The sequence below is a fragment of the Barbus barbus genome, assembly GCF_936440315.1.
Source record: "Barbus barbus genome assembly, chromosome: 14".
Taxonomy (NCBI): Eukaryota; Metazoa; Chordata; class Actinopteri; order Cypriniformes; family Cyprinidae; genus Barbus; species Barbus barbus.
The window spans coordinates 14,115,725-14,140,406 of record NC_136742.1 but is presented as its reverse complement, the minus strand read 5'-3'; the positions used below and the strand labels follow the sequence as shown (position 1 = coordinate 14,140,406).

The following is a 24,682-nucleotide window of genomic DNA, read 5'->3' as shown; positions in this document are numbered from 1 at the left end:
ACGTAACAGTTAATGTCTGTACAGAAAGTTACTACAGATTCTTTTTACAGATTTATTTTTACTTTTAGGGCACTTTGAACTCTGTATGAATTATAGAAATTAATTCTTAGAAGGCACATTCTTTGACAACAGAGGAATCTAGAATGCATCTCATACAGCTGAAACAACCAGAGCAAATGCCGATCATAGTTGGTCAGGGGTGAACTCAATGCAGTGTTAGATGTGTTTACGTGTTATCATGTAGATAATCTGTAATGTGAGCCCAGATGAAATCACGCTAGACATAGCAGACTCATTTCTGTAACTGTGATTTCCATGTTGACTGACAAACCGGGAAAAACGTTTTGTTGAATGTAGACACTTAATGTCCCTCACTCAACCAGGAAACACTATGCTATTTGACAAAAAACCCTTGACTTAATATCAACAAAATGTGTTTAAATTCCTTAAATGCCTTGGATTTTACCTTTAGTGTTCTGAAATTGTATTTTTCATGTTACCTGAGAATGTTACCTGGCGGTAAAAATCTGACAGCTGAATAGCAGTCAATTCAGTAAAAAAAAGTTACAGAAAGTGATATCAGATGCTACTTATTCACTAATATACACTATAGTTTGTTTTAATAAGATTACTGCCCTTTCTGGAAGCATAATTTAAAATAAAAATCTTTTAAAAATAATCAAAATGAATGATGACTATTGCAATATATCAAATGTAAACAGTAGATGGAGCCTCTCGTTTAGAGTAACATTGTGCAGTACAGTATTCACTTCCTGCTGAGGAGAAGTATCTTCTGCATACCAGTACACTCAGTGAAAGTGGGAGGATAGCTAAAGGGAAGTGATGCAAGATTTCAGATGACTTACACATTGTACATTTCCTGACCTCAAACACTACAACACTAAATTGTTCTATCACTCTCTCTCTCACTTTCTCTCTCATACATATTTGTATGAGGTTTACGGGACTCTCCATAGACATAATAGTTTTAATATTGTACAAACTGTATTTTCTATTCCCTTACCCTAAACCTACCCCTGCATTTTTAGATTTTAAAAAAACAAAACAAAAAACACTGTTTTGTATGTTATTGTTTTTTTTAAAGTAATTTGGTTTACAAGGACACAGGAAGTGTCCTCATAAACCATGGTCACATTGTAATACCTATGTCATTATACACATTTGTGTCCTAATAAACCATATAAACCTCTACACACAGAGAGAGAGAGAAAGTAATGCCTACTTGTCACGAAATCAAAGACTCAGATCCAATCGCGAGTGAAGAAACAGCGAAATAAGCTGCAGGTGATTAGGAAGCGGGTTGCCAGACGCGGCAGACAACCACACAAAACACATAACACGCACACAGGAATGAGCACACGGACCCATGAACCGTGACAGTACCCCTCCTCCTAAGAGCGCGTGAGAGTGATCTAGTATGTCTCTCGCAGGCACCCAACTCCTCTCCTCTGGCCCATAACCTTCCCAGTCCATCAAGTACTGAAATCCTCGTCCCCTCCATCTTGAGTCCAGAATACGTTTCACCAAATAGACAGGTTCCCCATCTATGAGACGCGGTGATGGGGGAACCGGGACAGGCGGGTTAATAGCAGGATTAAATACAGGCTTTAATTCAGAAACATGAAAGACGGGATGAACTCTCCTGTACGCTGGAGGAAGTTTCAGGCGGACTGCCACCGGACTAATGATCTTGGTGACAGTAAACGGGCCAATGAATTTTGGAGCAAGCTTATTAGAAACGGTGCGAAGAGGAATGTTCTTAGATGAAAGCCACACTTTTTGACCAACGACGTAGACGGGAGGCTTCGACTGGTGGCGATTGGCTTGGGCCTTGGTGTGCGCCCCCACCCGGAGGAGAATCTGTCTGGCTCTGCTCCAGGTGCAACGGCACCTCTGGACAAAAGCGTGAGCGGAGGGAACCGTGACCTCAGATTCCGTACTGGGGAAAACAGGTGGCTGGTACCCTAAGCTACCCTCAAACGGAGATAGGCCCGTAGCCGATACCGGTAAAGAGTTATGTGCGTACTAAACCCATGAGAGATGCTGGCTCCAGGAGGACGGATTCTGTGAAACAAAAACTCCCTCCTCTGAAGCGTCAACCTCCACCACAAACTGACGTGACGGATCAGGGGCGACGATAATAGGGGCTGAAACAAAGCAGCCTTTTAGTTTGGTGAACGCAGCATCAGCTGCGTTAGACTACCTGAACGCAATCTTGGTGGAGGTTATGGCAGTCAGAGGAGAAGCTAGCTGGCTAAAATTGCAAATAAAACGCTGGTAAAAATTGGCAAAGTCCCGAAACCTCTGCAGGGCCTTACGAGAATCTGGGATTGGCCAATCCACCACAGCCTTAACCTTGTCGATGTACCCCAAAAAGGTCTTTATGTCTCCGCCTTGACATAAAGCCCATTCTCTAACAACCTCTGAAGCACTGACGTGCTGAATATGTTCCTGGAGAGAGTGAGAAAAAATCAATGTGTCATCCAGGTAGACCTAAATGAACTGATCGAGCATATCTTTCAACACGTCATTGACGAGTGCCTGAAAGACCATGGGAGCATTTGAAAGACCGAACGGAAGAACAAGATATTCAAAGTGCCCACTGGGGGTATTAAAAGCGGTCTTCCATTCATCCCCCTCTCTCATGCGGACCAAATGGTAAGCGTTACGGAGATCCAATTTCGTGAAAAACAATGCACCCTGCAGACGCTTGAAGGCAGAAGACATCAACGGCAAAGGTTACCGTGATGCTGTTCAGTCCCCAATAGTCGATGCAAGGATGCAGGGAACTGTCTTTCTTTTCCACAAAAAAGAACCCCGCACCCGCCGGGGACGAAGAGGGGCAGATGATCTTAGCAACAAGAGAATCATAAATATATTTCTCCATGGCCTCCCTCTCCGGAGCGGAAAGTGAGTATAATCTGCCCTTAGGCGGAGACGTGCCTGGCAATAAGTCTGTAGCACAGTCATAGGGATGATGCGGAGGAAGAGAAGCAGCTCGAGACCTACAAAACACTTCCTTCAGGTCGAGGTACTCACTGGGCACGTTTGACAGGTCCCCATGCTCATCCTGAAAAACAGAACAAGACACAGAAGGACAGGCAGACAACAGACAAGAAGCGTGACACTTATCACGCCAGGCCAGGACATAATCGTGACCCCAGTTAATGTGGGGGTCGTGTAAAGTCAACCAGGGATGACCGAGAACTGATTATTGCCCGAGGTGACCAGTCAATCCTGTGGTGTGAGTAAAAGGAGACAATGATTGACCGCTGAGGGCAACGACAGAAATGGGATTCTTAAGGACAAATACAGGAACCTTAAGCTTACGGGCCAGAGTAAAATCCCAAAAATTACCCTCAGCTCCTGAGTCAATGAGAGCTTGACAGCTGTATATGTCCGAGACCCACTGAATCTTGATCGGGAGATGGGTAACAGTGCGGGAGGTCTTTTCCATAGCAAACCCGCCTGCCAGTAACCTCCTGCTTACCGGCGGGCTCCAGCTTTTACTGGACACTGTGCAACCATATGACCCGCCTCCCCGCAGTATAAACATAATCCATGGCTTCGGCGTCTCTCCCTCTCATCCGGAGAGAGACGAGACCGTCCCATTTGCATGGGCTCACAATCCGAGACTTCGTCAAGTGCCTCATAGGGGTTGTATGTAGACCGGTCCAGATGATCTGTAGCCGAGAGAAGAGGTCTGTGCTGACTTCGCCGCCACAACCTAGCGTCCACCCGGATAGCCAAGTCAATAAGCCCATCCAAAGAGATGGGAAAATCCAGGGCATAGATTTCGTTTTGGATAGGAGGAGCCAGTCCGTGCAAAAACATGTCCTAGTGAGCCTCGGCGTTCCAGCTGCATTCAGCTGCCAAGGTACGGAACTCGATAGAATAATCTGTAACTGTTCAGTGAGTCTGGCGTAACTCCGCCAAGATCCGTGCCGCCTCTCTTCCGGATGCTGCTCGATCGAAAACCTTTCTCAGTTCACTCGAGAAAGTCTGGAACGAGGAAACACACTGGTGCTTGTTGTCCCAGACCTTAGTGCCCCAGAGAGCGGCCAGTCCAGAAAGTAATGTGATAGCAAACGCTATTTTAGATTCCTCTGTGGGAAATGATGAAGGCTGAAGAGAAAAGTACAAAGAGCATTTAGTCAAAAAGGGACGGCACAAGTGAGGCTCACCAGAGTAGACAGTGGGAGGCGGCAACCGAGATTCAGCAGAGTGGATGGTACGAGATACATCTGGAACAGCAGGTGGATTGTACGCAGCGGGCTGTTGTGTGGGCTCCACCTTAAAACGCTGAGACTGGGAGGTTAATTCAGAGACCTGCGACACCAATGCTTGAACGGCGCGGCCAGTGCTCACCGTCATTCTTTCGTTATTGTTCTCTAAGAAGCTTCTTAGCTCAGCGGCATTCGCTGGATCCATTTTCTGGTCAGTTCGTTCTGTCACGAAATCAAAGACTCAGATCCAATTGCGAGTGAAGAAACAGTTTATTGACTTCTCAGAATGTGGAAACAACAGCAGTTTCAAATAATCCAAGAGTGACGTCCTAGCTCGTAGAGCAAAGGTCCGTGAAAACAGAAGTCCAGCCGCGGAGGGAACAAAACCCGCGCAGGGCCAGAACACGATCACAGAAAACACACTAGAAGCCAAGGAGAGAACAAACAGAGGTGACAAAAAACTGACAAAGGATCGTGAAAGAGCGGCCCAGATATAGGCAGCGTAATAAGCTGCAGGTGAAACACCTGATTTGGAAGCGGGGTTGCCAGACGCAGCAGACAACCACACAAAACACATAACACGCACACAGGAATGAGCACACGGACCCATGAACCGTGACACCTACTATTCAGCAAGGACAATTTAAATTGATCAAAAGGGACAGTAAATAGATTTTTTTAAAGAGTATTTATTACTGTATCAAACAAATGAAGCCTCAGGCAGCAAAGACCAAATACTTTTTTCAAAAACATAAAATCTCACATACCCTGATGTTTTGAAAGATAGTGTATTTTATATTATATACTATATGTTATATATTTAAAAAATATATATAATATAATTAAAATATATACATATGTAAAAAAAAAAAAAAATATATATATATATATATATATATATATATATATATATATATATATAAAACATATAAAAATATTTAGGTTTATATATAGAAATTTGTGTACTGTCATTCAAAAAATTGGGACCAGTAAGATATTTAATGTTTTTAATGGAGTTTCTTATGCTCATCAAGGCTGTATCCATTTGATCAAAAATACAGAAAAAGATATTGTGAAATATTATTGCAATTTCTAATATTGTTTTCCTATTTTAAAATACTTTAAAACATTTTTTATTTCTGTGACGCAACGCTGAATTTTTTATCAGCCTTTACTCCAATCTTCAGTGTCACACGATTCTTCAAAAATTATTCTAATACTGATTTATTATCAGTTTGGAAACTGTTGTGCTGCTTAATATTTTTAGAACCTGTGATAGTTTTTTCTTTGATTGCTTAATGAATAAAAAGTTAAAAAGCATTTATTCAAAATATGAAAACAACATTTGTTCAAAAATATTCAAAATAGAAAACAGCATTTATTCAAAATAGAAATCTTTTCCAACAATATTAGTCTTTACTATCACTTTTTATCCATTTAACACATCTATTTTGAATAAACGCTGTTGTTTTTAACTTTTTATTTATCAAAGAATCATGAAAAAAGTATCACAGGTCCTAAAAAATATTAAACTGTTTCAAAAATTAATTATAAATCAGCATATTAGAATTATTATAAGCATATTATAAAGCCAACCTCAAGCAGGTCATGCCGAACTTTTACCAACATGTATCCTGTCCAACTAGAGGACCAAACACACTGGATCATTGCTACACTCAGTTCAAGGATGCCTACAAAGCCCGCTCACTACCGGCTTTTGGCAAATCGGACCATGCCGCCATCTTTCTAACACCGAGATACAAACAAAGGCTCGTTCAGGAACCTCCGGTGCAGAGAGTAGTGACGCGCTGGTCCTCCCACTCAGAGACTATGCTGCAGGCGGCGCTTGATGACGTCGACTGGGACATGTTCCGGGCGAGTTCTTCTGACGTCAGCGAGTTCACGGATGTAGCATTAAGCTTCGTAAACACGCTAACCGAGCAAGCTACAGAAACAATAACGATAAGGACATTCTCCAATCAGAAACCGTGGGTGGACAGAACAATCCGTGCCGCGGTTAACACACGCACCGCCGCTTACAATGAGGCTCTTCTGTCTGGGAATACGAGCGAGTACAAAGCATCGTGCTATGCTCTCCGACGCGCAGTAAGAGCCGCCAAACACAGATACAGAGAGAGAATTGAGTCTCATTTCCAGCTCAACGACTCTCGACGGATGTGGCAGGGACTGAGGACCATCTGTGACTTCGGAAACAAATCCTCCGCGGAGGTGAGAGCAGATCCGTTGCTGGCCGACGAGTTAAACATCTTCTACGGCCGCTTCGATGGCAACGGCGGTGGCGCGTTTCTGCCGACCAGCGCGTCTGGAAGCAGCAGGCAGAGCAGCGATGATCCTGTAATCACCGTGTCGGAGGATGAGGTTCGGAGGGCGCTAAAGAGAGTGAACGTCAGGAAAGCAGCCGGACCTGATGGGATAACCGGCCGTGTTCTGAGGTCCTGCGCCGATCAGCTCGCTGGTTTGTTCACTTCTATCTTTAATGAGTCCCTTGCTACCGCCGTGGTTCCCACCTCATTCAAAAAATCCATCATTATCCCTGTGCCAAAGAACAATAAACCCTCTTGCCTGAATGACTATCGCCCAGTTGCCCTCACATCTATAGTCATGAAGGTTTTTGAGAGACTTGTAAAGAGCCACATTTGCTCCTCCATCCCTGATACTCTGGACCCTCTTCAGTTTGCCTATCGCCCAAACAGATCCACGGACGATGCCATTTCTCACGTTCTCCACTCTTCCCTCACACACTTGGATAGCAACAATGGAAATTATGTAAGGCTGCTATTCATTGACTATAGCTCAGCTTTCAACACTATAGTCCCCATCAAACTGGCATCTAAACTCTCAGACCTCGGCCTAAACTCCTCACTATGTGACTGGATTCAAGACTTCCTCACCGGCAGACCTCAAGTGGTGAAAGTTGGCCAGTTCACCTCAAACTCCATCACTCTGAACATAGGAGCCCCACAGGGCTGTGTCCCGAGTCCCCTGCTCTACTCTCTCTACACGCATGACTGCGTGTCCTCTCACAGCTCCACATCTATTGTCAAATTCGCTGATGATACTGTGGTTCTGGGCCTCATCTCCAACAACGATGAGACCGCATACTTGGACGAGGTAGAGAGACTCACATCATGGTGCCAGGACAACTGTCTCTCTCTGAATGTGAGCAAAACTAAAGAGCTGATCATGGACTTCAGGAAGAGACAGCAGCAGCCCTACACACCTCTTATGATCAGTGGGACCCCTGTGGAGAGGGTGAGTAGCTTCAAGTACCTCGGTGTAAACATCTCCGAGAACCTGACTTGGACTACACACATCCAAACTCAGGTAAAGAAAGCCAGGCAAAGACTGTACCATCTGCGACAGCTGAGGAAATTCAGGGTCTCACCAGCAATCCTGAAAACTTTCTATTCAGGAACCATAGAAAGTGTATTGACTCAGTGCATCTCAGTGTGGTATGGAAACAGCTCCAATCAGGACTGCAAAGCACTACAGAGAGTTGTGCGCTTAGCTGAGCGCATCTCAGGGTCTGCTCTCCCCTCTCTGCAGGACATCTACCTCAAACGCTGCAAAAATAGAGCTGTCAAAATAATCAAGGACTCAAATCACCCTGGTAACCAGCTATTCACTTTGCTTCCTTCTGGTAAGCGCTTCCGTAGCCTGATGGCAAAAACTGAGAGACTTAGGAGGAGCTTCTTCCCCCAGGCCATCAGGCTCCTAAACTCTAACTCTGTGTCATAACATCACTTGACTCCATGTAAATATCACCATATCAATAAGCTATTCATAATTTTTCTCTACCTCATATTGCTGCTATTATATACCCTGTACAACTTTTTTGCACATTCTTTTGCACATTCCTCTTAGTACTATTTAAGTCAACAACATACTGACCTGCACATTTATATTTATATTTTTTTATCTATCTTTTTATTGTATTCTTTTTATTTTATCTTATTTTTTTCTACTTTTCTTCTCTTAATATTTGTATACTTTATAATTGCACTGTCCTTGGAGCGGACCTGACCTACATTTCACTGCTGGTTATACTCTGTATAATTGTGTATGTGACGAATAAAACTCTTGAATCTTGAATCTTGAATCTTATTTCTGAAGGATCATGTGACATTGAAGATTGAAGTAATGATGCTGACGATTCACTTTTGCTTCACAGGAATAAATTATATTTCAAAGTATATTAAAATAAAATAACTGTTCGTTTTTTTCTGTATTTTTGATCAAATAGATACAGCCTTGAACGTAAAAAAATTTACTGATCCCAAACTTTTGAATGGCAGTGTTTTGTACTTTAATTTCATCACTGTGTTTTAGAACAAAGTTCACATACTGTAGTTATTACCAGTTTAAAAAGGCTGGAGGGAGTAAAATAATACATTTCCTTACTTTTATAACATGTTCTTCCATGTTATTTTTCCATGTGTATAACCTGTGCTATTCATTTCTCAGGAGCGGTTATTCTTTGTCATGGAGTTTGTGAATGGTGGTGACCTCATGTTCCACATCCAGAAGTGCAGGCGTTTTGATGAGCCACGAGCACGGTTTTATGCCGCAGAGATTATTTCGGCCCTTATGTTCCTTCACTCCAAAGGCATCATTTACAGGTGAGGAATACTGAGGATCATTTTTAAATTTCCTCACTGGTTTAATGTATAAAACATGTAATTCCCTATTTTTAAAAAGAAAGAGTATTTGAAATTCATAATGTTCATCTGAAAATACTGCAGATGTTCACACTCCAATGCCACTGCCCTCTGTTATTTGCTTTGACACGCCTGTGAAATCTTGTCTGCGCATGTCCTGACTGACACACAGATTTTACAGACAGTCTCCGCCCCTGTCTTAGTCTTCCTTTTCCATGACGGGACATTGTGCTCTTCCTGGCTGTAATCACATGACCTTTGCCTACCCGAGTAAGCTTCCTGATCACCCCTGTAGAGCCAAGCCCAAATATAAACACATTTGACAAACTGCTTTCCCATTCAAATAAGGCTTGTGGCATTTACGAGCTTCCCTGCGGGACCTTTACAGGAATGCCTGCGAACTCTGCTGACCCCCTTTCATCTTTACAATCGTATGGCCCCTTTTACGGCCACTCTCGCCTTTCCTTTTGATTTTATTGGGCTTTAATTATTTTAGGGTAATTATAACGCTTCTGTTAAGTGAAGCTTAAGGGGGGAATGATATTGACTCTTGGGAAAGATGGCAGTGTTGTAGTGCAAGAGGATTGTGGGGAGATTTTGAGTGAGGACCTGATCTGATGTTACAGCCCTGCCCAGCATGCAGTGGAGCTATTATTACATAAGCTGTTTACTTGGGGAAACCGAGAGCACGAGGGAGGGAGAGAGAGAGAGCGTGAGCGGCTTGTGCACTGCTCTGAGTATATCACATGATTTTGTTTGTTACGACGTGCAATATAGTATGCACAGAGATTATTCCAAATATATATTAAAAATGATTTTCATCATGCCCATTACAGCATTTCAGCATAAATTTTACGGGACCACCTGTAACACAGCTCTTTTATAATCCAGCAGTACAACGATTCGTAGACCTCTGAGTCATCAAGCTGTTCCTCTCCACTTTACCTTACTTACCCCCGATCCTATATTGGACGCAGCTGTAATGCCGTGTAATCTGGCTCTGCTCTAATCTGAGGACTGGACTATACCGGGTTCATTCTAAAACATCGGACAGTGCATGACAGAAACGAGGAGTCCATTAATGTCTTTAGTGTTTTAGTCTCACTTCAGCAGGTTCTATCCGGAGGCTTGGAGAAACTGCAAATGCAGAGTGTTTATTGACCTCTCAAACTGTTCCACTGTTGCTAAAGTATACGTGGTCTCCAAAAGGGCATCAGAAATTAAGATCTTTCTATTGTTGCTTTCATTTGTTTTTAATTAAAGGTATACAGTTGGGCAAAAAAGTATTTAGTCAGCCACCAATTGTGCAAGTTCTCCTACTTAAAAAGACGAGAGAGGCCTGTAATTTTCATCATAGGTACACTTCAACTATGAGAGACAGAATGGGGGGGAAAGAATCAAGGAAATCACATTGTAGGATTTTTAATGAATTAATTTGCAAATTATGGTGGAAAATAAGTATTTGGTCAATAACAAAAGTTAATCTCAATACTTTGTTATATACCCTTTGTTGGCAATAACAGAGGTCAAACGTTTTCTGTAAGTCTTCACACACTGTTGCTGGTATTTTGGCCCATTCCTCCATGCAGATCTCCTCTAGAGCAGTGATGATTTGGGGCTGTCGCTGGGCAACAAGGACTTTCAACTCCCTCCAAAGATTTTCTATGGGGTTGAGATCTGGAGACTGGCTAGGCCACTCCAGGACCTTCAAATGCTTCTTACGAAGCCACTCCTTCGTTGCCCGGGCGGTGCGTTTGGGATCATTGTCATGCTGAAAGACCCAGCCACGTTTCATCTTCAATGCCCTTGCTGATGGAAGGAGGTTTTCACTCAATCTCATGATACATGGCCCCATTCATTCTTTCCTTTACACGGATCAGTCGTCCTGGTCCCTTTGCAGAAAAACAGCCCCAAAGCATGATGTTTCCACCCCCATGCTTCACAGTAGGTATGGTGTTCTTTGGATGCAACTCAGCTGAGCTGAGTTTTTACCAAAAAGTTCTATTTTGGTTTCATCTGACCATATGACATTCTCCCAATCCTCTTCTGGATTATCCAAATGCTCTCTAGCAAACTTCAGACGGGCCCGGACATGTACTGGCTTAAGCAGGGGGACACGTCTGGCACTGCAGGATTTGAGTCCCTGGCGGCGTAGTGTGTTACTGATGGTAGCCTTTGTTACTTTGGTCCCAGCTCTCTGCAGGTCATTCACTAGGTCCCACCGTGTGGTTCTGGGATTTTTGCTCACCGTTCTTGTGATCATTTTGACCCCACGGGGTGAGATCTTGCGTGGAGCCCCAGATCGAGGGAGATTATCAGTGGTCTTGTATGTCTTCCATTTTCTAATAATTGCTCCCACAGTTGATTTCTTCCCACCAAGCTGCTGGCCTATTGCAGATTCAGTCTTCCCAGCCTGGTGCAGGTCTACAATTTTGTTTCTGGTGTCCTTCGACAGCTCTTTGGTCTTGGCCATAGTGAAGTTTGGAGTGTGACTGTTTGAGGTTGTGGACAGGTGTCTTTTATACTGATAACGAGTTCAAACAGGTGCCATTAATACAGGTAACGAGTGGAGGACAGAAGAGCCTCTTAAAGAAGAAGTTACAGGTCTGTGAGAGCCAGAAATCTTGCTTGTTTGTAGGTGACCAAATACTTATTTTACCGAGGAATTTACCAATTAATTCATTAAAAATCCTACAATGTGATTTCCTGGATTCTTTCCCCCCATTCTGTCTCTCATAGTTGAAGTGTACCTATGATGAAAATTACAGGCCTCTCTCATCTTTTTAAGTGGGAGAACTTGCACAATTGGTGGCTGACTAAATACTTTTTTGCCCAACTGTAATTTACACAAAAAATGAAAATTTGCTAAAAATGTATTCATCCTCAGGCCATCCAAGATGTAGATGAGTTTGTTTCTTCATCTCAACAGATTTGGGAAATCTAGCATTACTTGCTCACCAATGGATTCACTGCAGTGAATGGGTGCCGTCAGAATGAGAGTTAAAAAAACATCACAATAATCCACAAGTAATCCTCATAACTCCAGTCCATCAATTCAAATCTTAAGTGAAAAGCTGTATGTTTTTTTTATAAACAAATCCATTTTTTGAGAGTCCTCTATATATAACATTGAGAGAAATATGCACAGATCAAGCACAGTCCAAATTTCTGAACAAATATGTTAGTGGATTTTGAATTGAGAGGACAACATGTAATGTACTTTTTCACTGGAAGAAGTGTTATTATGGATTATGGCCTTTATTTGACAGGACAGTAGAGAGCAGACAGGAAAGCATTAGTGAAGAGAGGGGGGTGGGATCAAAGGAACTTGAGACAGGAATCAAACTCGGGTCACTGTGAGCACAGTTGTGTTATATGTCGGCACACTAACCACGAGGCTATCGGTGCCAAGCAACCATTTATTTTTTATCAGAATAGTTGGTGCTTGAAGACTTTTGTTGCAACATTGCAAGAGACTTGGGTTGTTGAGAAGAAAGTATGCGGTTACGTCATTGATGGTTGGTCAGATGAGAGACTTGTCCATTTTTACAGAGCCTGAAATATTTCTGCCAGTTCTCCAGCTGAAGACTTGGGCTGTGGTTGATGGCCAGGCTGGTGAGTCTGCCACGCTGTTATTTTTGCCAGTGCCAACTCTCCGACACTGCAAGCGTGAGGCTCTGCATGTCTCTGTTCTTGTTCATTAGGCTAAAGTACAGCAAATAAAGATATCTCTTTGATTTGCTTGTCTTTCTCCCTCTCTTCCATTTGTGCCATTTACTTGATTCATGAAACAAGAATAACCTTTGTATAAATTGTTTGAGATGAAACAACAAGACACAAATATTTAAAAATGTAATTTATTTAGCTGAATTTCCAGTATCCTTCAGAAATCCATGATCCTTCAGAAATCACTCTAAAATGCTGATTTCCCATTCAAGACACATTTTTTATTATTATCAATGTTGAAAACAATTGTGCTTCTTAATATGACCGAAACACAATATATATTGATTTTCTTTCCAAGCAGTGGTAGGGAGCAGTACTTTTTTCTTCGTAGTAGTTCATGTTTTTCTTATCTGCCAATATCCTTCCAGATGTGCAAGGAAATTTCCTTTATTATTTGACTGATTCAACTATTCTCAAGTAGAAGGATTGTATGAATGTTTCACACAAACATTCCTATATCATTAACAGTGTTGCCCATATATTGATGCATTAATACCCTCACGGAAGGAAGTAGTGAGTAATGGAATGAGAGCGTTTGCTTTAAAACAGTCTGTTGTTTACTAGGTAATGCGGCAGAGTCACACGCTTTTAACAACAAAGTAAAGAGGTCACCTCTCAATGTCTCCTGTTAATTGTGTTCTAATGAAATCAGACCAAATTTCTTTCGACCACAACAAGCTGTTAGTCCAATTTACATTCAGTCACTCTCTTTTCCACGGGATCAATATTGCTTCTCCGTCTCTGATGACAGGAGACTGAATGCTGCTTCTTGTGCTGATCACTCTTCACCCTTGTGTCAAGCATGCAAGCAATTGCACTACATGCTCATTTTGTCATTGTGTGTCGATAATACTATTTGAACTCTGTGAACCCCGTTTGTTATTTATGATGTGTTTGCAATATTTGTTTACATTTTTTTGTGCTACTACAGGCTGTTCCATTTGTTATTGATGACTTAATTCTTAGGCACGCATGAGTTGTAGTACCTGTCATTCATAAAATTAAACAAATCCTTCAGTCCATTTAGCGTTTAGCTACCAGTAAGAGTATTCTCTGTTGCATAGAATGCATTTTAACATGTTTAAATAAATTCAGCGGAATTACACAGATTAAGTAAAGAAAATCCATACGATTTCTGTATTTAGTCATAAAATAAATAAATAAATAATATATTTAAAATGTATTCAAGGTGCAAGGAAAATATGTAAATTATATTACCACTTACTTGATGGGTACACCCTGTGCTATTTTATTAACATCATTTTAGTATTTTCGTTTTTATTTTTATATTTCCAGTTTTCATTTCCATTTTAGTTTACGTTTTAGTATTTTTGTTATGTGGTTTTATATTTTAATTCTTCAACTTCAGTTTGATTTCAAGTAGTGCGTTTAATGTAAGATCACTTACTAGAGCATGGTAAAAATGTCATCCTGTTTTGTTTTTCTATCAAAGGGACCTCAAACTGGACAATATTCTCCTGGACAGAGATGGCCACTGCAAACTGGCAGATTTTGGCATGTGCAAAGAGGATATACGTGAAGGAAAACTCACTTGTACCTTCTGTGGGACTCCTGATTATATTGCACCTGAGGTGATCATCACTAAAAGATCATTTAAAAGAAGATGGTGCTTAATATGTGGGAGTGTGTTCTCTTCCTGTATAGCTGTTTTATGCTGTGTCTCTCTCAGATCATCCTGGATGAGCCGTATGGCGTATCAGTGGACTGGTGGGCTCTGGGTGTGCTGCTTTACGAGATGCTGTCGGGTCACGCTCCATTTGAAGCAGAGACTGAGGACGAGCTGTTTGAGTGCATCCTCAAAGATGAGATCAGTTATTCATCTTGGCTCAGCAACGAGGCAGAGGACATCCTTAGAGGAGTGAGTCTAGGGCCGTTTCTCAATATGCGTACTTGTCTGTACTTGTGTTCTTGTGGACTTGTGAAACGTCATCAGTCGCTGCCAAGTACTGTTCCAATTCAAAGTTCACATCTAGCCAAGTCCAGTTCAAATCCCCGGATGTGTTCTTGATCCGCCCCTTTTACCGAGGATGCATCGAGAGGTGACTTGTGCTGAATTGATACGGGCCATAACCCAGAATTCAGTTCGTCCTCCCGTCCTCGAGAGTTCGTTCTTCTGAGTCGAACTTGGCAAGTCCAAACTCGAAAGGACGGAAGTCCAGACTCTGCGAACTTGGTATTGAGAAACGGCCTTGATCTACAGTCAAAATATCAGACTGATTAATCAAAGGTTGTTTACATGCACTTTAAAATTTAATTTCAGTCAGATTAAACGTTTGCGTCTTTAAAAAGCAGACTTAATGCGATTGTAGCTCGACTTCATCCAGCATTGGATTTTAAAAGACAGAGGTATTAGTCATGTATTTAACCTTCAAATATTTAATTTTATATTCTACATGTCTCCACAGAAATAATATAATCTCCTCATCTCCTTGTCTATGACTACATGTCATTAACTGTGTGTGAAACCAGGGCTGTTTGGCAAAGTGCAAATACTAAATTAAAATAAAACCAGAGCAATGAAGTCTGTAGCTCAACTACACAAAAAAAGCCTTGTAGCTAGATTATAACTTCAAATGTAAAACACTCACAGACGTCACTTTAATTTAATGAAATCCATTGTTTTGCATAGCAAGTACATTTGTCTGACTTTTACTAGACAAACTGCTTTACTCTTACACTAAGGACACAACCCCAGTGTATTGACTCTCAGCCAGCTATGTTGGGAAATCTGTGACTTTCCTGGCAGTGACGTCTCATTAAACAACTCTCTTCCTCTTCTGTTGTGATCACTCATTGCCAAAACATTTATATCAAAACTACTCAAACGCCTTCATGCTGAAACATGACTCTGTACTGGTCTTCAGCTTTTCTCACCAGAAAAAAACTCAAAACTGGCTTCATTTAAGAGCTCCAAGTGAACTTGTTTCTTGGTTAATGCAGCCGAGAGGCTTTTCTGTGGGTTTTGGCCAGCTGTTCCTATGTAAGCACCAGTAAACATGAGGCTAATATTTTGCAGAGAGCACAGTCTGTGGGCTGCTGTTTCATCCCTCAAAAGAACCAGGATCTCAGGATCACAGACTGTCCCTGTCATTGTGCCTCAATACATAAGCTCCATTGTGCCCCATGAAGGGTTAAAGAGCTGTGTCATGGTAGAAGGATTAACATAATGCAAGAGGTCTTCTTGCATTATGGAGTAAAATCCCTAATAACTCTGTCTCCTTTCCAAGGGCTTAAGTCAGTGATCTGTGCAGTATTGTGGGTAGTAAACTTTCTAGACCGGTATATGGCCATTGTGAAAGTGTAAAAAGACAAAGTTGTATTTTTCCAGTAATTCTTAACAAAATATCACTTCTAGTTTATCCGTATAACACAAATTTCCCCTAAAAATATTTGGACTTATTGGAGTTAAAATATAGTCATGTTCTTGCATAAGAATCCAAGTGGCATTTATTTGAACGATACTGTAGCTCAAGTGCACTTTTCAAGTACTGTGTTCAAAAGCTATAGATGATGAAGATTTCTGTTTACTCTCTACACAGTTACTCACCAGAGATCCAGCGTGTCGGTTGTGCTGCATGGATAGAGATGGAGGAGAAGAGGCCATCACTGCACACCCGTTCTTCACAGGACTGGACTGGGAGAAGCTGAACAGACGAGAGATCGTACCACCTTTCACTCCTCGAATAGTAAGCCTTCATCGCCACTTCTGTTTTATACTGTTTATTGTGCCATATTTGTATTGTGCCATTCATGACTGATACTGATAGAGATTTTATTAATATTGAATATACAAGAACTGTTTTTATTTTCTGATTTCTTTTAATTAATTTCATTTTAATTTATTTGATAAAATAATGTATTTTCATTCAACTACTACAATTAAACAGTATAAATTATGACTCGTTTAATATTATTAATAATAATAGTCTAGGTTATCTTTTGTTAATATTAATGTTGTTGGTGTTAATTTTATTAGTTGTATCCATTGTATTTACGCAAACATTTTAGAATTTTATATAATATATTTCATTTACGCACACACATATATATATATATATATATATATATATATATATATATATATATATCAGGGGTGGCACGGTACACAGATGTCACGGTTCGGTACGTACCTCGCTTCGGGGGTCACGGTTCGATACGGTTGTGAGTGTACACAAATAAAAGCAGACCTTTATACAGTGATGCATTATTAAGACAATAAGTGTTTAAAGTTGATTCTGCTGGTATAAGGAAACAGTTGAAGTGATCACACCACACACACACGCGCGCGAAACACATCAGTTCCAGCATTGCTAAAGTTGGTGCTTTATCAAAATAAAATACAAACATCAGCGCGCGCGCCTCTGTGTCACCGTTGGAACACCTCTGAAGTACAAAGCCAATAATTTACATAATAAATAATAGTTTAGTATTCAGATACATTACATCGCAAATATGGAAATAATATGGAATATTTGGATTTGTGCCGAATGAGAGAGGTAGGATACATGAGCACAATAGTTGAGTGCACAAGCCTTTAAAGTATACTCCTTTGTCAGTCTATGTGAGAGACGCATTCAGAATCAGCATATGGTCACTGGCTTTGTTTTCAAATGCGCAACTCATGGCATTCGCTGTTCTTCTGTTGACGGTTATCAATCAGCGTTACATTACTGTGGGCGCCCCCTTCTGGATTTAGGGTGAATTGCCTGTATCAGTAAGTTATGCGGAAACCCGCCCAATCTGGCAACATTGTCCTGTCACACATGCACACTTCAATAAAACGACAGAAAGTGCATTTACATGCTGTGCGAAATCGGAGTAAGAGACAAAAACTACCTGTCACGACCAGTTTATGCTTAAGCCATATATGACCTTACTCCAATAAAAGAAAACGGGTTACCGCGTTTACATGACCACGGGCGTTTTCGGCTTCCCTATTGAAAGATGACTCCCGTTGTGTCATCATTTTTGACGACTGCTTATGGGTTTACTCTGTTACTGAAGCCTGATTTGTTAACGTTTGTGTAGCTCCACAAACCAATGGCGCCCAAGCCCGCCAGAAGGGGCAGAGCCAACTGCTACAGTTCATCTGAATTTTCTCCTTCAGCGACGAGACCATCTCTTCGCTGACTCTGCAATTAAGTAGCCGAAGCAATGTAGCTCCAGGGGAAAAAAGTAGAAAAAAGCCCCCGGCAGCGGAAGAAGCGTGAAGCCTTCCCCTGCGGCTATCCGGCTCGTAAGAGCAATTCCTGAGCAATTTCTCTGCTACGTTTTTGCAAATGTCACGAGTGTGGCTCGGGCAGTGAGTGTGTCACCTGTCTGGGCAACCCCCATGCAGAGACTGTATGCTCATTTAAACGCATGACCATGAGTCTCGCTCTTCTCCACTCGCGAATCACCTTAAATGAGGCAGCCCCGCTCTCTCGTTTCTCCTCTCTCAGCGAGCTCAGAGAAAGGAACGGTGCAGTCACGGAGCTGAGCAACCAGGTTTGAATGATCCCACGCTGGCAAGAGCCCGCGTGCTCATTCTCCCCCGACACCTTTTTCCACTGGTGTGTGTTTTACAAATGAGATTAACTCCCCTCTTACATCAAGCGGCTCAATCTCTCTAGGCGAATCAGAATAAGAATGCTGTCACCAATATCAGATCGCTGACAGCTTCGGATTTGTGTGTGCGTCGCTGAGGCTGCGCTCACTGAGACAGGCCGCTTTCACAGGCAAAAGTGTGAGTTTGTCCCTGCATCGCTCACGGATCCCCTTCTTCAATGAAGATGGCCCCGCTACTCTCGCGTGTCTCTTCTCCCAGTTACCTCGGAGAAAAAAATGGCAACCCGGTGAATGGCTCCTGGTCGACCCACGAGCGACGCTTTCATATCAACTACCTCGAAATCATGGCTGCGCCTCCTCAGTTATTCTCCTGGGCCTGCTACACATGTGCCCCTTCAATATTGGCTAAAAGCCCGCGTTTCGTCCCATGCCTGGTGCCTGGGCCATGCTTATGTCAAGGTAACCCATCGCTGCCTCAAAGCTATGGCCCCTTGGACAACTCCTCGCCTGTTTCAATCAGGCATACAGTTGTGGACGACCTCTAGAAGGAAGGTGATCATGACAGATGCCTCCAGCTCAGGCTGGGGTGCTCTGTACGAGGGCAACTTGGCGTACGGCTCCTGGTCGACCCACAAGCGGCTCCTGTACATCAACTGCCTCAAAATGATGGCTGTTTGTCTGGCCCTAAAGACTTTCTTGCCAGCCTTAAAAGGGCATCTCGTCCTAGGACAACACAACGGTGGTGGCCTACATCAAGCACCAAGGCGGCCTCAGGTCATGCCCCCTTCACAGGATGACTCGACGTCTCCTGCTTTGGGCACAGAAAGAACTCCTCTCGCTATGAGCGGTTCATGTGCTGGGCAGACTGAACCAAGGAGCGGATATGTTGTCAAGGAACAATGTAGCTCCAGGGGAATGGAATCTACATCCCCAGACGGTTCAGATGATTTGGTTAGTTTTCGGCAAGGCAGAGGTCGACCTCTTCGCCTCCGGAGACAACTGTCACTGCCCAACTTATTTTTCAAAGCAGCTGGATGCTCTGGCCCACGATTGGCCCAACACCCGTCTGTATGCCTTCCCTCCGATCGCCCTGCTACCTCAGGTTATCAGGTGAATCAGGAAAACAAAATGCTCTCTCCTCCTCGTGGCCCCCCTCTGGAGGAACCAAGTCTGGTTCCCAGAGATAATCCAGCTGCTGTCTGCAGCACCGTGGTCAATACCACTGAGGAGAGATATTCTCTCGCAAGCGCAGGGCAAGATTTGGCATCCCCAGCCAGAACTGTGGAGCCTTCATGTCTGGCTGCTCGACGGGAATCTAGTCAACTCCCAGTGGGAGTCACTAATACATTTAAGAGGCTAGAGCTCCATCTACACGACGCCTCTACACCCTCAAGTGATCAGTCTTCAGTGACTGGTGTTCAGCACATAACCAAGATCCGGTTTCATGTGATGTGTCCCACATGCTAACCCTTCTACAAGAGCTGCTGGATAAGAGGTGCACCCCTTCCACGCTCAAGGTCTATGTGGCAGCCATCGCGGCGAATCATTTTCTCAAGGCTGGTTGGACTATTGGCAGAATTGACTTGGTCATTAAGTTCCTTAGAGGCGCTCGGCGGTTGAATCCTCCTTGCCCTAAGACTATGCCAACTTGGAACTTGTCCATAGTCTTAGGGACCCTCAAGGGCCCTCCCTTTGAACCGCTTCAACAGCCGGCTTAAGGGTCATGACTCTCAAAACTGCTCTGCTTTTGGCCCTAGCGTCCGTCAAGCGAGTAGGTGACTTGCAAGCCCTGTCTGTCAGTGCTTCCTGTCTTGAGTTTGGACTCAATGACTGTAAGTCGTTCTTCAGATGTGCAGTGGCTATGTACCGAAGGTGCTCTCAACTCTGTTTAGAGCCCAGGTTATCTTCCTTCTAGCCCTCCCCATTGCGGATGGTGAACAGGGACCTATCTTGTTGCTTTAATAAAGTAAATCTCTCCCGTGAACTGCCAAAATACATTTACATTACATTTACATTTAGCTGACGCTTTTATCCAAAGTGACTTACAATTGCTATATATGACAGAGGTCGCACGCCTCTGGAGCGACTAGGGGTTAGGTTAAGTGTCTTGCTCAGGGACACATTGGTGTCTCACAGTGGATTCGAACCCGGGTCTCTCACACCAAAGGCATGTGTCTTATCCACTGCGCCATCACCACCCCAGGAAAATACAGACATCATGTTACATGTTCCACCAGAGACAGTAATATACTGGATCACTGTTACACAGCAATAAAGGATGCATATCACTCTGTTCCACGGGCAGCTTTAGGACTCTCTGATCACTGTTTGGTTCATCTTATTCCAACCTACAGGCAGAAACTTAAATCTGTTAAACCTGTATTAAGGACTGTAAAGAGATGGACTAATGAGACAGAGCGGGTTTTACAAACCTGTCTCGACCTTACTGATTTGAAGCTGCTGCAAACGATCTGGACGAGCTCACAGAGACTGTAACATCTTATATCAGTTTCTGTGAGGATATGTGCATTCCTACCAAGACTCATCTAACTTATAACAACAACAAACCGTGGTTCACTGCAAAACTCAGACAGCTCTGTCAGGCCAAAGAAGATGCTTACAGGAATGGGGACAGAGTCTTGTATAAACAGGCTAAATACATACTGGAAAAGGAGATCAGAGTGGCAAAGAGGAATTATTCCGATAAGCTAAGGATCCAATTATCTTCCAGTGACATGGCTTCAATGTGGAAAGGTCTGAAAGACATCACCAATTACAAGACACCATCCCCCAGCACTGTGGAGAATCAACAACTGGCAGACGATCTGAATGAGTTCTACTGCAGGTTTAAAAAAAAACACCATTCACACCTCCTGCAACCCCCCTCTTGCCCACACCTGAACTGCAGATAAGAGAAGATGGCGTGCACCAGATCTTCAAAAAGAACAAGAGAAGGAAGGCACCAGGCCCAGACAGTGTGACACCAGCCTGTCTGAAATCCTGTGCTGACCAGCTGGCCCCCATCTTCATACAGATCTTCAACAGCTCACTGGAACTGTGCGAAGTCCCCTCATGCTTCAAACGCTCCACCATCATCCCCGTCCCAAAGAAACCCAAGATTACAGGATTTAACGACTACAGACCTGTGGCTCTAACATCTGTGGTCATGAAGTCATTTGAAAAACTGCTTTTGGCTTAACTGAAGGACATCACAGGACCCTAACTGGGCCCCCCTGCAGTTTGTCTACAGAGCAAACAGGTCTGTGGATGATGCAGTCAACATGGGACTGCATTACATAATGCAATACCTGGACAGATCAGGGACTTATTATCCCCACCTCCGTCTGTCAGTGAATCAACAGCTTCCTGACAGACAGGCAGCAGCTAGTGAAGCTGGGAAAATTCACATCCAACACCCGCACCATCAGCACTGGAGCTCCTCAAGGCTGCATTATCTCCCCACTGCTCTTCTCCCTCTACACCAACGAGTGCACATCTAAAGACCCCTCTGTCAAGCTCCTGAAGTTTGCAGATGACACCACAGTCATCGGCCTCGTTCAGGACGGTGACAAGTCTGCTTGCAGACAGGAGGTTAAGGAGCTGGCTGTCTGGTGCAGTCTTAACAACCTGGACCTCAACACGCTCAAAACAGTGGAGATGATCATTGTAGATGCAAAGTCCTGTATTCACTTAAATGGCGATACAGCGGCAGAGAAAATGGGTTCTTACTCGTCACAAACATAAAATGACAAAAATTCAGTTGGACCTTGTGTCCTATTACACTTGTTAAACCTTTAACTTGTATTCCCTTAAACGCTTAAACACAAGTTTTATCCATACAGACAGCAAGATGGTAAGAAAACTGTTTCTCCCTTATTTCTCTGCCCGCACCAAAACAAAAAAAAACTTCTTGTGTATCAACACGTGCGTGGCCGTTAAAGAAACAGAACCAAAATTATACATCAGAAACATAAGAAATAATACGAAAACATATATATAGGAAATGTCAATATTGCCTCTCAAAGAAAATTAAAAAATTTACACTTTATTACATGCAAATAAATACTCTAAGCAACAATAATAATATACAAATTATTGACATATTGAATTGGCTCTTACAATCATGGACTTCAGGAGAAACCCCCCTGCTCTCCCCCCACTCACCATCATGAACAGCACTGTGCCTGCAGTGGAGTCATTCAGATTCCAGGGCAGCACCATCTCTCAGGACCTGAAGTGGGACATTCACATTGACTCTATTGTCAAAAAGGCCCAGCAGAGGTTGTACTTTCTTCGCCAGCTGAGGAAGTACAACCTGCCACAGGAGCTGCTGAAACAGTTCTACTCCGCCATCATCGAATCCATCCTCTGCACTTCATTAACTGTCTGGTTCAGCTCAGCTACCAAATCTGACCACAGAAGACTACAGAAGGTAGTCCGGACTGCTGAGTGAATCATTGGTACAACCCTCCCCAGTCTCCAAGAACTGTACTCATCCAGAGTGAGCAAAAGGGCTGGTAAAATCACTCTGGACCCCTCACATCCAGCACACTCCCTCTTTGAACTGTTGCCGTCTGGGCAACGCTACAGAGCTTTGAGCACCAGAACAGCCAGACACAGGAACAGTTTCTTCCCTCAGGCAATCCATCTCATGAACATTTGAACTCTTAACAATAAACATGAAACACACAACACTATCATACTTTTTATTTTTTATTTAACACACATACTTATTACATTTCAAATTTATACCTAACATACCTGTACATATTGAATTGTCTATTTTGTATATTGTGTTTGTGCTATTTTGCATATTGTCCATTTTGTATATTTGTATATAATTTTTTTATTATCTGTGTCCTGTCCTGTGACTCCTGTCGCTGTCATTCTGTCACACTGTGGAGCTACTGACACTAAAACAAGTTCCTCGTATGTGCAAACATACCTGGCAATAAAGCTAATTCTGATTCTGTATTTACGCAAACATTTTAGAATTTTATATATTTCATTTTATATATATATATATATATATATATATATATGTGTGTGTGTGTGTGTGTGTGTATGTGTGTGTTTGTGTAAACAATGTTAAATAAATTATATAAAATATTATATAATAATTAAATAGAAAGCAAACTAGAATGCAAAATACAAAACTTTGAAATATATTTCATTTCATATATATATATATGTGTGTGTGTGTGTGTAAACAATGTTAAATATATTATAAAATATTATATAATAAACAAATAGAAAACAGAACTGGGTAAGTGTGAATATTGGTCAAAAATAATGTTTTGTTTTGTTCTGTAGGATTCTATTGAAGATGTGAACAATTTTGACCCTGACTTCACTCAAGAGGACCCCTGTCTTACACCCATTGAGGACAGTCTTTATCCTTTCCACCAGGACAATTTTAAAGACTTCACCTACACAGCTCCAGAGCTGCGACTGCACTAACATCAGCTTTGGTTTATTTATTTTACATACATAGATTATATGTTACTTTCCATAGTTAACTCCTTCTAGCGAACTTGTAATACATTCTGTTGACAAACTTTTTGCCAAGTCTGTCAAGAATATGGACATGATTCAGACTAGAAGAAGGCAAAAAACTCCACAGGACCATCCAGACCAAAGGATTATTAATAAGTAAAGGCAATGACAGGAAGAAAATAATAATCTCCTGAAATGAACTGATGCTTTTTGAAATGTTTTTATCTGCATAATTGTACTCAAAGTCTATGTCATATATTATTTTTACAAGTGTATTACTAGCATGATAATATGCATATTCATGCTGTTGCCAAGTGCATTGGAAACAAATTTATGTAACTTACATTGAGCTGTTATTTCAATGTAATGAGTTGTTAAGTTATGTGATGCGTTGTAAAGTAATTCTAACTAAAGTCTAAATTATGAACTTGGAAAATCTTTTTGTAACCGCTACAAGAGACAATTTTGGTTGACCTAAAGCACATGTGACAACACATATCACCTGTCCAGTTAATTGAATAATGAATCAGTGGACATGTGGCGTAAGATAGAAACATGAAACTTTAATGAGAAAAACAAAAAAACATATCCTTTACTGTCATGATACGTGCAGTGCAAATGAAGCGAGAACTCAAGTGCAGGGAAATGGTGGTTTTAATTATAAAAGTAAACAAAACAGAAACATAAATTACCCCGAGGGGAAAAACAGACCGACAGAGCAATGCAAAAACAAGGACTAGAAACACACAAGACTTACTGCACCAAGAACATATGACAACGTGGCCGAACAGGACTGCAAACACCGGGATCATTTAAAGGAGACAAACGAGGAGGCACCAGGTGTACACGCTGAGACAATTAGGGAATAACAAGGAGGGCGGGGTCAAACAATCAGCCGGGGGAACACATGGAACAATCACAACACAAACCCATGTGCTCAGACAAGACAGTGACATCTGGTGGCCA

The 24,682-nt window shown here is 42.3% G+C and overlaps 1 protein-coding gene across 1 annotated transcript in view; it reads left to right on the top strand.

Moving 5' to 3' along the window:
• Positions 1-24,148, top strand: part of LOC306879831 (protein kinase C eta type-like) — a 31,034-nt gene extending 6,886 nt beyond the window's left edge. Inside the window, exons 10-14 of the mRNA XM_079433033.1 lie at positions 8,733-8,887; positions 14,106-14,244; positions 14,343-14,531; positions 16,213-16,359; positions 23,534-24,148. Coding sequence (XP_079289159.1) covers positions 8,733-8,887; positions 14,106-14,244; positions 14,343-14,531; positions 16,213-16,359; positions 23,534-23,680 — 777 coding nt within the window. The 3' untranslated portion in view covers positions 23,681-24,148. The remainder of the gene's footprint in view (positions 1-8,732; positions 8,888-14,105; positions 14,245-14,342; positions 14,532-16,212; positions 16,360-23,533) is intronic.
• The last annotated feature ends 534 nt before the right edge of the window (positions 24,149-24,682 follow it).